Source organism: Lissotriton helveticus, chromosome 1_1 (genome assembly GCF_964261635.1).
Source record: "Lissotriton helveticus chromosome 1_1, aLisHel1.1, whole genome shotgun sequence".
Taxonomy (NCBI): Eukaryota; Metazoa; Chordata; class Amphibia; order Caudata; family Salamandridae; genus Lissotriton; species Lissotriton helveticus.
In genome coordinates this window covers 1,353,594,407-1,353,608,280 of record NC_136057.1, presented here as the reverse complement: position 1 = coordinate 1,353,608,280, position 13,874 = coordinate 1,353,594,407, and the positions used below count along the sequence as shown (strand labels likewise).

At 48.4% G+C, this 13,874-nt stretch overlaps 1 protein-coding gene across 2 annotated transcripts in view; it reads right to left on the bottom strand.

Annotated features, from left to right (window-relative positions):
* Positions 1 to 13,874, bottom strand: part of MEI1 (meiotic double-stranded break formation protein 1) — a 3,250,839-nt gene that overhangs the window by 535,131 nt on the left and 2,701,834 nt on the right. For both annotated transcript variants that reach the window (XM_078683295.1, XM_078683306.1), the window contains one exon: positions 5,236 to 5,320. In XM_078683295.1, coding sequence (XP_078539421.1) covers positions 5,236 to 5,320 — 85 coding nt within the window. The remainder of the gene's footprint in view (positions 1 to 5,235; positions 5,321 to 13,874) is intronic.

Here is a 13,874-nt window from a genome sequence, read left to right as displayed (position 1 = left end):
GGCCCAGATCTCTGTACTGCGGTGAATGTTTGACATTGTTCAACATTCTGTCCATACATTTTTCTTTTTGCATTTGTCATCCCAAGTGGGATGGGTATGCCCAGAAGTGGGTCCCGTGCTCTCCATGCCACTGAAGTCAAGCTAGCCTGGCTGATGAGGAGTGTAACCCCGTAACCGGTCCCAGGATGCTTGTTTCTGGTCCAGGGAGGACCTGGCCTGGCAGTTCGGACTGGACTGTTTCCATGGGGAACAGGGTCAAGAATGATTTGCATATGGCTAGATTTAAACTGGAATGGCATGGGGAGCAAAACAAACTGTGGATTTAGGCCCAGATCTCTGTACTGGGGTGAATGTTTGACATTGTTCAACATTCTGACCTTCAATTGTTCTTTTTACAAAGATGTTGCAGAAGCCGTTTTAGGACTCAGGGACTAAGCCATATCACAAACTTGTTTAAAGCGTTCCAGCACTGAGTCAGCCTTATTGTTCAACATTCTGTCCATCAATTGTTCTTTTTACAAAGATGTTGCAGAAGCCATTTTAGGACTCAGGGACTAAGCCATGTCACAAACTTGTTTAAAGCGTTCCAGCAGGGAGGAGCCAAGATGGCCGCGGAGACGGACGTGTAGTCTCCCGGCTCCCCGAGCCTCTGTTTCCCTCGCAACTATCCTGTCCACTATCCTGCTATTCCGTGCCACCGGGATGTTTGGGAAAGTTTTCTGATGCTATTGGTGTTCCTCCGGTGTCCCTACCTGTCTGCTAACCTGAGGTTTCGTCGAGATGCCTGCTGACGCTTACCCTAGCCCTGGACCCGGGACCTGCGATGCAGCGCGCCGCCTGTGGCTGCTGCCGCTGCGGGGGCCGATCATGCTGGAGCGGCGCTGACATCCTGTGTTGGTCGATTGGATCTGTGGTCGTTTACACCGGGCGCTTGTGTGGAGGGTAATGCTGGACAGTTTGGAGTCTACTTTTCCGCTTCCATCTGCGGGACCTGAAGTCAAGCCGCGCTTTGTATCCTCCGGTGTCGGAGGTGCTCCGGCGGCCGGGGCTCTTTCCTTGCCTCGCCTCTGCCTGGGCCGAGCGGAGAGGGACTCCTCGCTATTTGCCGTCCACGATCGCGGACTTGTCCTGTCCCGAGGGGATTGCTCGTCGCACCATAGCGCTGACCTCGCCTGTACTCCTTTGTTGTCCCTAGCGGCGGGAACATGGCAACTGGCTCCTCAGCGATACTGGCGGACGGCGCCTCGGCTCCTGCCCGGTGTGCCCTGCTCGTGCCCGATTGGGAAGTGGACCTGTCTACAGCGCCTCGTAACGCGGAGGTAATGGATGTTCAGCCGATATTAACCCGCACTTCTGTTCTTACCGCTCTTACTCAACTGACGGACGAGTGGCGTGAAAGCTCGAGACTGTTGGGAGAGAAGCTGGACGGATTTGCGGATAGATCGGGCTATACTTTGCCATTCCGCTCTCCTCGCTATGTTGATCAGCCTCCGCTGATCCCGGCCTGTGAAACATTGTTGCCGCGGGAGTGTGTGACGGAACAGCTGCTTGGTGATGAAACAGAGTGTGGGCTGCGGTCTGGCCGCCCTAGCGCTGCTACAATGTCTCCCTCCCTGGTGCGGCACACCACCTCACCCACGGCGTCCATGGAGCCGCTGCGGCAACACCTGACTATCCTGTTTGACTGTGCCTCTTCAATAGGGACATTGATATCTTCTACATTGCAAAGTATTACTGCCTTGGAAATGCAGCTCCCTTTATGTGTTGGCTCTGTTTGGGACTGGCGACGTCCATCTTGTCCTTGGACATCTCTTCTTTACCGAATGCGGCCATTTTGCCTCTTTGTTTCCATTGGGGCGGGCTTTCACTTTCTCTTCGAAGGTATTGGTTTTTCACGGGGGTGGGTGCGTCCACGATCGGGCCAGGGCTAGGAGATTTCTTTAGTGGAATGGACGCACTGACGGGCGGGGACTAGGTTGGGACTGCTTTTTGTCTGATTTGTTCACACATTTAGAAATGACTCTCCCCATCTGCAGTACTGTTTGCTATTTCTGTCGTGCTGATGATAATTGGGGTGGAGGATGCTTATGGGGCCGGTGGTGACCGGGAGTATGTGGAACTGACCTCCTCCCGACTTGTTTTTCCTTATGGGAGTTGTAGATTAGAATACTCTTTTCTTACTCCCTATATTGGGTGTTATACTTCTTCCTTTTTCTTTCTCCTCTTTCTTTCTTGTTGTCTATATTTCGGGTTTCTAATGGGCGACAGGCACGCTGCTAGGGGGGTGGGCCGTAGTCACACGCAGTGGTGCAGGGTGGGGGGATGTTGTTATGTATTGTTTTATGTTCCTATGGCCCTCTTTCTTTCTTTTGATCTTTGCTGTCTCCTTTTTCTTCCTTTGTTTTTCCCCTTTTTGTATTTTTCCTTATTTTCGTGTATCTGGATCGGGCCGGGGGTCGGGTGGTGTTCCTTTTGGGTAGGTTTCGCACTTTGTGCTTCTGAGGTTCACGCAGCTTCTGGGACTTTGTGTGTCTAGCGTTGATAACAGTACGTCACCATTGATTGCTTGCTTATCCTGTCTTCTCTTCCTGATTATAATTTTGGTGAGTGTTTTTCCTCCTACATGGCTTGTTCCCCATAACAGTCACTTTATTGTATGACGCCGGATCCTTTCTTCCTGCTATAAAGCGTGCCCTTTCATGTCCTATTATATAGTGGCTACGTTTGCACAATATCCTGAAGTGGTTTGTCGACTGGGTGGGCCCAAGATGGCGCGGAATGTAGTATATTGTTCGGGTATGCTGTTTGTAATGTTTTATGCATGACTCCAATTGTTGCGGTCCCTTTGGTTGATATTATGTCGTAGGGCCCGCCCTTCTCGGCTCTGATCTGAATATACGATCCTCTTTAACTCTGAGAAAATGAAACCTGCATGATTCTTTTTACGTTTGCTACTGACACACTGTAGCGCTATTGTTTTAGCTTTCCGCTTATTGCGATGACCTGTACTGTTTCTGTATGTCATAGCGGCCGGCCCGTGGTGGTTGTAGGCAGACGCTGTGTACTGTTCATAAGCTGAATAAAGGTTTTCAAAAAATAAAAAAAAAATAAAAAAAAATAAAGCGTTCCAGCACTGAGTCAGCCTTCTCACCAAAGGGTCAAGCTACTTCAAAGGGCATGTGCATAAAAGTGTCCAAGAAACCAATAGAAGCATCCAAGGCATAGTGGTGAATCCCAATAAAACAGCCCATGGATCACACCACTCAATCTATTGTATCCCAGCCAAAGTGGAGGATCAATTTGACACATCATGAACAACCTCTGCAAAATGGCCACAAAGGTGATTGGGGGGTCCAAAATGATAATTCACGCCATTTCCTATAAAGCAAGGAATATCTGGCCAGAAGGAAAGTTGCAATTGTGGAGTGAAAGGCAAAGCTCCCCCAAGAGAAGACATTCTTCTTCATAGTCTCAATCCTTTTTGACTCCATATCTGTCGAAGTAGAGGGAAAAGTTTGGGTTCTACTTAGAGGAAGAGAAGCCCTGAACAACAAGGCTCTCTGAAGAGGGATGAGCTGTCGAACATGTTTGGTCCCTTGACACCATACGATGGCAACAGGAGACTTGGCGGTTCACTACAGGAGCAGACGCTGGTTTGATTTATTCGACATAGAAAGAATCTCATCAGTGCCTCGTTCAAAAGCAGCAACTCCTCAACAGAGTATAATTCTTCCTGCAGAAGTTCTGTGAGAAGGTTAGACTCCTTCTCCTCCACAAAGAATGGCAATTCAAGGACCTCAGCGACCTTGCACAAAACAGCCATAAACAAATCAATTACCTCACCAGCAGGCTTCGAAGGATACTCCAGGCCTACCTCAGAGGAGGTATTGAGGCCACTGTCATTCTGCAGTGTCAAATATCACCACTATTCATGTCAGTAGTGGCAAGATGATTCACGCTGTCATCATCATCATCATCATGACAAACCATATTTGATATTTGAATGGGGCCACCATCAGAGCCAAAAAGCTCCTCAAGTTTTCCAAAATACTGATGACGAGGCAAGGCCCTGTAAGTGGCCTCTTTCTTCACCAACTGCTGTGGTTCACATCAGGATCTGAGTAAAATGGGATTTGTCTTACAAAGATTTGACACTTCCTATTAAAGATCCAAAGTTGTCACTGGTGGCATTAAAGACGTCACTGGTGCTTGAGCTACCAGCAAGACCTTCGGTGCAGGAAGAAGTTTGGCCAGTGCTTGAATTGCGTCAGGAAACAATAGAGTCGACTAGCACTACCGTGACGGAGATCTGATTGAAAGCACCTAAGGCTTCTTGGGAGACAGCATGTGCACCCAAGGGAGCGTCTGAAGTGGAAGAGGGCCAGCACAGCCTAGGTGAAAGCTGCAACCTGCCTGAGATCAGTGCCGGGGGCTGCAAACTCCGGCAATTCTAGGGGGCTAAGAGCACAGAGATGGCAGCAGGACATAATCCTGCTCGGTTGCATACCCATCACAACAGGCTCAGAAGTCGACATTAAGCCTGGTGTAGTGGAACAAAGCAGCTAACTGGAAGACTTACCCTTCAAGAGAGGGTGTTGTCAAGACGCTAATGAATCCCTCTTGTGGTGTGTTTCTTGTGGTTCTTCCTGGAGGACGTGTCCTTGGAAATGGTCCATTTTGAAAAGTTGCTGGTCAAAGGCAAGCCAGAGCAGGAAATAGCCTTAATCTGCCACCCTTCACACATGCCTTTGAGTCGTGTTTGGGTCCCAGGTACCAGAGACAGACATTATGAGGGTCCAAGGGCATGTGTAACAGGAGCCACAAGCAAAAATTACATTATGTAAGGAAATGTTGAGAGGCGGGCATCTCCGGATCTGCTTTAAAGGATGCAGCTAAAAACAAGTGAGATGAGTGTTCCAGGGTGGCACCTTATACAGATCTGTGATATCATATATGGGATGCATCCCAGAGTTGAGGTGTCACCTTTTGGAGCAGGGGAGTATTTGAAATTTCTGGATCCAATCTGGAGTCCGAAGGAGTTTCAAGAAGTGAGGAATCTGCTGGTTGAAGCATCCATCATAACAAGCGGTCACAAAGAGAAGAGACTCCAGGCTAATAGCTAAATGCAATACTGCACAGCAGCTTCAACATATATTGAGATGTTGTAACAAAATGTTCAGGCTAAATGTGTATAACAATGTCAAAAAAATCACACAAAAGTAACGTTTGCCTTACCTAGAAGAAGTGAGGACTTGTTCTTCTTCTGATAGATAATAATGTTCAAAATCTGACCTAGCTCCACCAAGATTTTGCTGTGAATCTGTTCCGAGGGATGGCAAAGTATATATGAGTTTAGAAACATTCTCCAGTAGCACAGACTATAGTATACTACACACTTTATTCAAAACATAAACTCTTGTGCATCCCCAGCAAAGGGACAGGAATCTGCAGATACAGCCTACAAGACTACAACCCAAACGTAAAGCTTTCTTTATGTTTTTAAGACCATGCTCTCCAAAACACCAAAAGTGTCTCCTAGAATTAAGCAACAGGACAAACTTGTATTTGCACTCCTTTTTACACTAGCAACTGTCACAAATGGAGACGAAATTATTCTCAGTTTAGTTTTACATTAGCTTCTTCCACCACTATTTTGCCGGTTGTAAAAAAAAGGGGGGCACATTGTAAAATGAAGGTATTTACATGTGCTAAACATGAGCAAATCTCATTAGTACACATCATTCCACATTAATTGCCCGTGAATGGTTAAACTGGGCTTACAACATATCCCACCTTTATTTGCTCTTCTTTTCACCCCTCAGATTTTTACACTGGACTCTGAAAATATATGGTTCTTTAACTGTATGCTTACTAATTTCAAGAGCAATAAAGTGAGTGGTGTGATTTATATATACATGTGCATAAGGTGCTTCATAAAGAAGGTTCTCTTTTGTATCACTTTCCTCTTTTTGGCTCCAGAGAAGCCCACAAAAATTGATTGTCTAATTGTTGGTCTCTGGTCCGATCAATGTAAAAACTAACATCCCACTTAGGATCAAGACGGTGGAGCCGCTCCTCTTCTTTGGACAGATGTGGTGGGGCATAAAAAGGCAGCAAAGTAATGGATGGTCCTAAGTCGGAAGGGTGTGACAACCCTTGGTAAGAAAGCCACTTTTGCCCAGAGAACCAGTTTGTCGGGGAAGACAGATGTGTGAGGTTGCTGGACAGACAAGGCCTGACATTCACTTACTTGACGTGCAAAGGTGATAGTAAAGAGGAACACTGTCTTTACAGTCAAAAGGTGTATAGTACAGCTGTGCATTGGATAAAAAGGAAATCATATCAATTAGGTGAGAACCAAATTGAGGGCCCGCTCTAGCAAGGCCTTGCTGGGATAGCAAGAGACAATAAAATAAAATCTCAAGCAACTTTACCTGTAAAGGCTGAATGTAGCTGGAACAACACCAATTAACAAACTTCTCCCAACATCCTGCATACGCAGTTTTGGTGGAAGGACGCCTGGCTACTAGAATGACGCATACTACTTCGGGAGGAAGATCAAAAGCCATCAACTATCAACAGTTAATCTCCACCCATGGAGTTGTAGGTTGTGCAGACTCAGGCACAAAACCTGGCCCTGCTGCTGTGACAGGAGTTCCTCTCTATGTGGCAGCCGAATCGGAGGGCATGTGTTCATACCCAGAAGCTCTAGCAACCACACTGTCGTCGCACATCCCTGGTGCTCTAGGATGACTTGGGCCCAGCCTTGGACAGGAGAGGTAGGGGACTTGGACAGGAGAGTGAGGGGAAGAAAGGGGTACAGGAAGCCTGAGCCTCAGTCCAGGTGGAATGTGTCTCCAAGGGAGAACTGGTTTGGGAACTCCAACACACAAAAGCTTGGACAATTCACGTTCTCTGACATGGCAAATAGATCAAGCCAATATTCTCCTAATTGTTGGAAGACACCTTGTGCCACCCCAAGAGTAACTGCCATTCGTGATCAACTAGGCACCGTTAGCTAGTTCATACACGCGGGTATTTAAAGATCCTGCTAGGAGCTGGGCACCCATGGATTTGCCCTGAGCTTTCAGCCACTACCAAAGATGTAGATCCTTTTGGCACAACGCCTTGTTTGTTACAGTACCACATGGCGGTTGTGTTGTCTGTGAGAACATGTACCCCCTCTGATAATCGGAAAGAACACCTTCAGTGCCAAGCGAATCACCCGCAACACCCAACCAGTTGATATGGATACAGGTCTCCACTGGAGACCAGAGTCCTCCGATCAGCCCTTCTCTTAGATGACCTCCTCAATCCAGCAATGATGCATCTGTAATAACCGTTAGTTCTGGGCCGGGTAGGGAGAGGGATCTACTGCTGTTCCAACTACGGTCCAGCAGCCGCCATTGCAGGTCTTTTGCAGTCTCCTCTGACACCTGGATATAATCCAAAAGGTTCCCTTGGTGCTGAACCCACTGAGACTTGTAATCCTACTGCAGAGCCCGCATGTGCCACCAGGTGTGGTCCACAAGCAGACCAAGAAGCCTCGGAGCTGCTCTCACTGAGACCCAGGTCAAAGGTTGAAACATTAGGATGTCCTCAACTCACTGAGGCAGAGGCAAGGCTCGGAAAAGCACCGTACCTAGGATCGTTCAGATGATGGGAAGTCATTGTGAAGGAGTCAGGTGTGACTTCGGCACACTGATGGAAAAGCCCAACAATGTTAACAAGCCTGCAATAGTCTGGAGGTGGTTTACAACTGTTTGAGGCAAGCTCGCCATCAGCAACCCTTTGCCAAGGTATGGGAAGACACGTATTCTCAACAATTGCCAATGGGCTGCGACCACCACCATCATCTTTGTGATTACCCTAGATGCACTAGTAAGACCAAAGGGGAGCACTGACAACTAAAAATATTCTTGTAAACCGAAAACCGCAGATATTGCCTTGGGGACTGCAGGATAGGCATGTGCAATAGGCATCTTGCAAGTCCAATATCACCATCCAGTCTCGTGGATACAGAGCATACATAACTTGGGCCAAGGTGACCACTTTGAACTTGTCCTTCTCAAGGATGAAGTTCAGAGGGGGAAAATATAGGATGGTGCAAAAGCCTCCATTCACTGTTGGCACTAGAAAGTAACAGGAATAACAGACAGTTCCAATCTCTGAAGCTGCCACCCATGTTTTGACTCTCTTGGCCAATAGAGACTGATTTTCCCCTTGGAATATGGACAAGTGGGCCTCCGGGCGATGTTGTGGTGTGGATGACATATCCAAGGGAAGTGACAGGAAGCACAGAGAGTAACCATGTTCCACAATCTGGCACTGATGGATGGATATGATGCTTTTTCACCTGGGGAGGTGAAAGGGGATGCAACTCCTCTTAGGGTGATAGTGTACTGCTGAGGGTGACTTAAACCGGTTTTGTGGCAGCTGCAGAAGAAGGAACTGGGTATGAGTATGGGTAGATATTTGCCACTGGGAGCCTCGACGCTGATGTTCTGACTCTACCTTGAATGGTCTGAGAAGCCTGTTCTTGTTGAGGGACTTTCAGGCACTGCCTCTGTTGATATCCCCTTCCAAAGCCCCAAAAGGGGAACAATTGTTGGGGCAACTACTGTACAAGTGGAGCAAATCCAAGAGAGAGTACCATTACCTTACTGTTTTTAAAATTCTCTAGGGCTGAATTCGCCTATCCATCAGTGTTTTCTGGACATCACTCTAGAATCTAAGAGTGGCACCTAAGCACTATGCTGGGGCTCACTTCTCTACCTAGGTAGTTGGTTGTGCCCAGGCCTGAAAGAATGGAGTACTTCACCATGTCTTGTCCATCTTGAATACGGCTGAATGTTGGCCTTACACGTCTGGGACTGTGGGCAAGATATCTGCCACCATGACGAATAATGTGTGAATGTATATCCCCAGGATGCAGCTGGTATTGACAGACATAACGGAAAGACTGACCGAGGGGAGAACAGCCTTTTGGCAAATGCCTCCATGTGTTTTGTCTCTCTGGTGGGTGGCCAGAAACGGACAGGGGTTCAAACAGTAGGTGGAGTCCTGTAACACCAGAATGTCTGTTGATGAAGGTTGGGGAGGGAGACAGGGTTTCCCGGAACAGGACCCCTTGCAATATGCCTGTTTGCTGGAGGGCAAGGGCCTTGTTTTGCCCAGGTGATTTGCCCAGGTCCCTAACAGTGTGTCCGTACGGGCTATGCTGGCTAGACCAGGAGGTATCAGAGAGCTATTACATAAGGATCCACAAAGTTACAAAATTACATCAGTTACAAGTTACATCAGTTCACGGTAACATTTCCAGAGCATCAGAATACGAAGTAAATGGATCTTGAAGGGAAAAGGGGTGGGGTATAGGAGGCGGAAAGGAATGGGATAGGATGGATGGAGAGACGAAGGAGAGTCTGCCCAAAGTCCGGCTGGGTAGGTGACGGCTGAGGGGGAAGTCCACAGCCCATCTCCTCTATAGCTATCAGGTAGCTCCACCGGGCATCAGTCAAGCTGCTAGGACTCAGTGGGAAAACAGTTAGAGAGCAAAGAGGAGGAATAAATGGGGCGTAAAGGAGAAAGTGGGTGGAGTAAAGGGGTAGGGAGAAGAGTACGATGGAGAGACGAAGTAAGGTCTGCCCAATGTCCGGCTGGGTAGGTGAGGGCCGAAGGGATAGTCCACAGCCCATCTCCTCTATAGCTATCAAGTAGCTCCACCGGGCATCGACCAAAAGGCTAGGTCTCCACGGTCAGAGATAGGTTCACAAATTCGGTATCCTGAAGGGTAGGACGGATGGGGGATGAGTTTGAGCACTGGCCGAAGTCCGGTTTATTGTCAGAGGAGTAGCACGACGTGGTAGGAAACACAGTGATAGCCATTTTGGGGTCAGACAAGGGATCAATAGGTAGTTACAGGGAAGGCAAAAAAAAAAAACTTGCCTGCCAAAACATCATGGTGGTCCCCATGCCCTTCACCTCAGACCTGACTTTGGGGCGCATCCACCAAAGAACCAGAAGTATGCAGCAGCTGCTCAGAGCGAGGAACAAGGACATTCTTGAAACTTGCAAAATAGATGGGATCCATCGCTACCTCAAGATCGAATGTGGGTATGAAGCATTCCGGGCCCCCTCTGTGGGATGTATGTCACTACAACGCGGGCTATTACCACGCGTGCCATTACAACGCTGTTTTTACAACGCAAGTCGTTACAACGACTTGCGCTGTAAGGGCTGGATATTGGAATAGTTTACTTTTCTATTCCAACTCCAGCCCACGTTGACAGTAGGGAAGGTGTTGGAATAGAAAATTAAACTATTCCTTTGCCAACAGCGCCCTCCAGCGCAAGTCGTTGAAACGGCTTGCGTTGTAAAAGCAGAGTAGTAATGGCAGCGCGTGGTAATGCCCGGGTTGTAAAGGCTGTTCCCCCCCTCTGTGCAGAGTCCGACGATCAGGCATGATGAGTCAATGGGCACCACTTCCAACAGGGCAACCATGATGACCGGGGTAGCAGCATGCTTTCCACCAGTCATGGCCACCGAACTCTGCTTCCGAGGGTCTCCACTACCTCCCAGGGCTATTTTAGGAATTCTTTTAGGGTCTTATAATTAAATGCCTTTCTTCTTCCTGAGCACTTGCAATTGGAGACTGGCAGGGGTGATGTGTAGTACTGCGATTTTCACTGCTGAGCGCTGTCAGTGCTTGTTGGTCTATGGGGAAGGCACAGAGCCCCTTCTACTTTAAAACCCCTCCTGCTGCGCTGAGGTATTGGATGTTGCTGGGACACCTAGTGCAAAGCCCCTTTAATTTATTCAGTCTTTTGCTGTGAGTGCAGCCACCACAAAATCTCCCAGTCCGCTCCGACGAGGTGTATAGGAATCAGCGGCTCTTCCTCCCCCCGAGTGCGGTGGTCGCCATTTTGTGCCGCTCCGCTGCTGATCTCTCGGAGCCCAAGCGCTGGTTAGTTTGTCCTGGATGAAGCACTTTTGTCAAAGCATTAGTTTTCACCTCAGTGGAGGGTAGTGTGAGGTCCTAGACTTTAACCCCCCTCTTTATCACTGTGGGAAAGGAGGAAGGGTCTTCTGTGGCTACATCTGAAAGAGGTGAGTGGAAGCCACTGTCAGGGGAGGTATGCAGGCCACTGGCATACTACAAGTCCAGAAATTCATTGTCATCATTGTAAATATAGCTAGAATTGTCATTGTTATCTTCCAATTCATGTTGGCATTGAGGGAATGATTTGGGGTCAGAATGGGGATAGAGGTGAGGTTGGTGCGATGCTGATGGAGGTCATGTCGGGTTCACCTAGGAATCCAAAAGGACCATTGGCTCCCTTCTGGTATCAGCAGGGTTGGTGCCCATGTCGAAATTCAGGGCTGTGGCGTGGGCTTTGGGCACCGTAAAAAGCATCAGTATCATGCTGGGGTCAGTGTCCGGACAGTGGCGCAGTCGGTGTCGGGGGAGCACCTGCCAGGAGTGGACTAACGGGAGGCTATCTCGGATACTTGAGGCTTAAAGATTCGGTTCATAGCCTTTTTAAATTCTTGAACCCATTGCGGTGTTGCCAGAGCTCTCGGAAAGTTGCGCCCGAGAGGTATGAGAGTCAGAATCAGTTACAGTGTTGGGGACTGGGTTTGCGGCCTTGCAGTACCAGCGATGTCACATGACTCAGAGTGATAGGAGTGAGGAGATGTAGGACAGAGTCATATTTGTTTCTTACTTGGCGACCTCAATTTTGAGGATGACAGATTGCAAGATCAACCCCGGGAGCGTTGAGTACGTCCACGCCATCAACCGTGTCCTGGACTTAACATTCTTCAACTTCTGTCGATGTTCTGTGGCATACAGCTTGGGTTCACCTTCATGGATGGCTTTGGTGTTCATCTTGGTACATTTATCACTCAACTCTGAATCGTGCATGGAGCAGAGACAGACCTTGTGTGGGTCCGTGACTGACATCTGCTTATGGCATTCCTTGCTTGGTTTAAACCCTATAGTCTTAGGAGGGATCATTGCCCTTGCACACAGGAAATTTTGAGAGAAACCCCCTGCCAAGTTTGATAGACTTGAGGGAGTAAGTTCTGGGTTTGCATCAAAAGGAACAGAAAGAAAAGCACTGATGTTAATGTGTGGACATGGTGAAGATATAGTGGCCCCAACATCACATCCTGGGTGCGACAGACCAAATGCAGAGCCGCATGATGCCATTTCCTGGCATGCAATGGAGTTTCTATGAAAAGATATGCATCCAGTTTGGTGCTTTGGGAAATTCACAAAGTGAGGAATCTGTGTTTAGAAGTCTCTATCAGAATAACTTTGTCATGCACCTCTTAACACTTAACAAGTCAGGGCTGGGGGATAGAGGCTAACGGAAGACAGTAGAGGTATGAGACAAGGATTAGGTCTTCCCATAAGACTCCCCCACTCATCACTAATGGACAGTGGACATACGATGTAAATGGAAAACCAAGTGAGTATGTGGAGGAGGGCCCTTTCATCATAGATGTAATTAGACATTTTGTATATTATGTACTAATATGGTGTACTGATTATGTAAATATACATTAGTTTGTATAGGATGCCATTGACTAGACACATCAGGATTGCAAGACTTTGAAATATGAGGATTCCAAATAGAGTGGAAGCTTACTGGACGCTGGGGTGTTAAATCAAGATTTTGTTTGCCTGTACCACAGCTTCAGAGTTGTTTGTCACCTTTTTACCTTTGGGCAACGAGGATGGGGAAGAACATCACACCTTAACACCAGCACAGGGTTTTCTGTAACTAATGGACAAGTTACTTACCATCTGGTAATGCCTTATCTGCTAGAGAAATGATCTAGCCAGAGATTTCTTACCTTAGAAATTCTAGGCATCAGTCTGGATCTGGAATATTTTTCTTAGCAGTACCCCTGAACACCGGAAGGTGGCGTTTGTTGACTCCACGTGACATCACAGGCGTCAAGTTCACCATTATGACCGCTGCGTTGTCTATATAGGCCATGGGTACTCACAAACTTTCCCTTGGGGGGCCGAATTTGCAGTGTGCTTTGTGGCCGAGGGCCGTACCGGTGGAGGCGGGGTCAATGGTGGAGGGGGAAGGGGCTAGAGAAAAAAAACTGACCATGAGGTTGAACACAGGCTCCTGCAGTGGACTCCTTTGTCCACTGAGCCAACAGACCCGGCATACACACATCCCTCTCTCTCTCTCTCTCCCTCTCTATCTCTCACTCCATCTATCTGTCACCCTCCCTCTCTGTCTCCCTCCCTCCCTCTCTCTATCTCATTTGCTCCCTCCTTCCCTCTCTCTCTGTCTCACTCTGTCTCCCTTTGTCTCACTCACTCTGTCGCCCTCTCTCTCTCTGTCTCCCTCTCTTTCTCTCTCTGTCTCCCGCCCTCTCTTTCCTTCCCTCTCTGTCTCCCTCTGTCCGTCTCCCTCCCTCTGTCATCTCCCTCCCCCTGTCTCCCTCCCCCTGTCTCCCTCTGTCTGTCTCCCACTATCTCCCACCCTCTGTCTCCCTCCCTCTTTCTCCCTCCCCCTCACTCCGTCTCCCCCTAACTCCCTCCGTCTCCCTCTCTGTCTCCCTCTGTCTCCCTCCTCTCTCTCCCTCTCCCTCACTCCGTCTCCCTCTCTCTCTGCCTCTCTCTGACTCCCTCTGTCTCCCTCTGTCTCCCTCTCCGTCTCCTTCTCTGCCTCTCTGTCTGTCTCCCTCTCTGTCTCCCTCTCCGTCTCTGTCAATCTGCCTCTATCTATCTGTTCCTGTCCCTGCCTCTATCTGTCTCTGTCTGTCCCTGTCTCTGTTGCCCTCCCTCTGTCTCCCTCTCCGTCTCTCTTTCTAAGCCTGTCTCAGTCTGTCTCTGCCTCTATCTG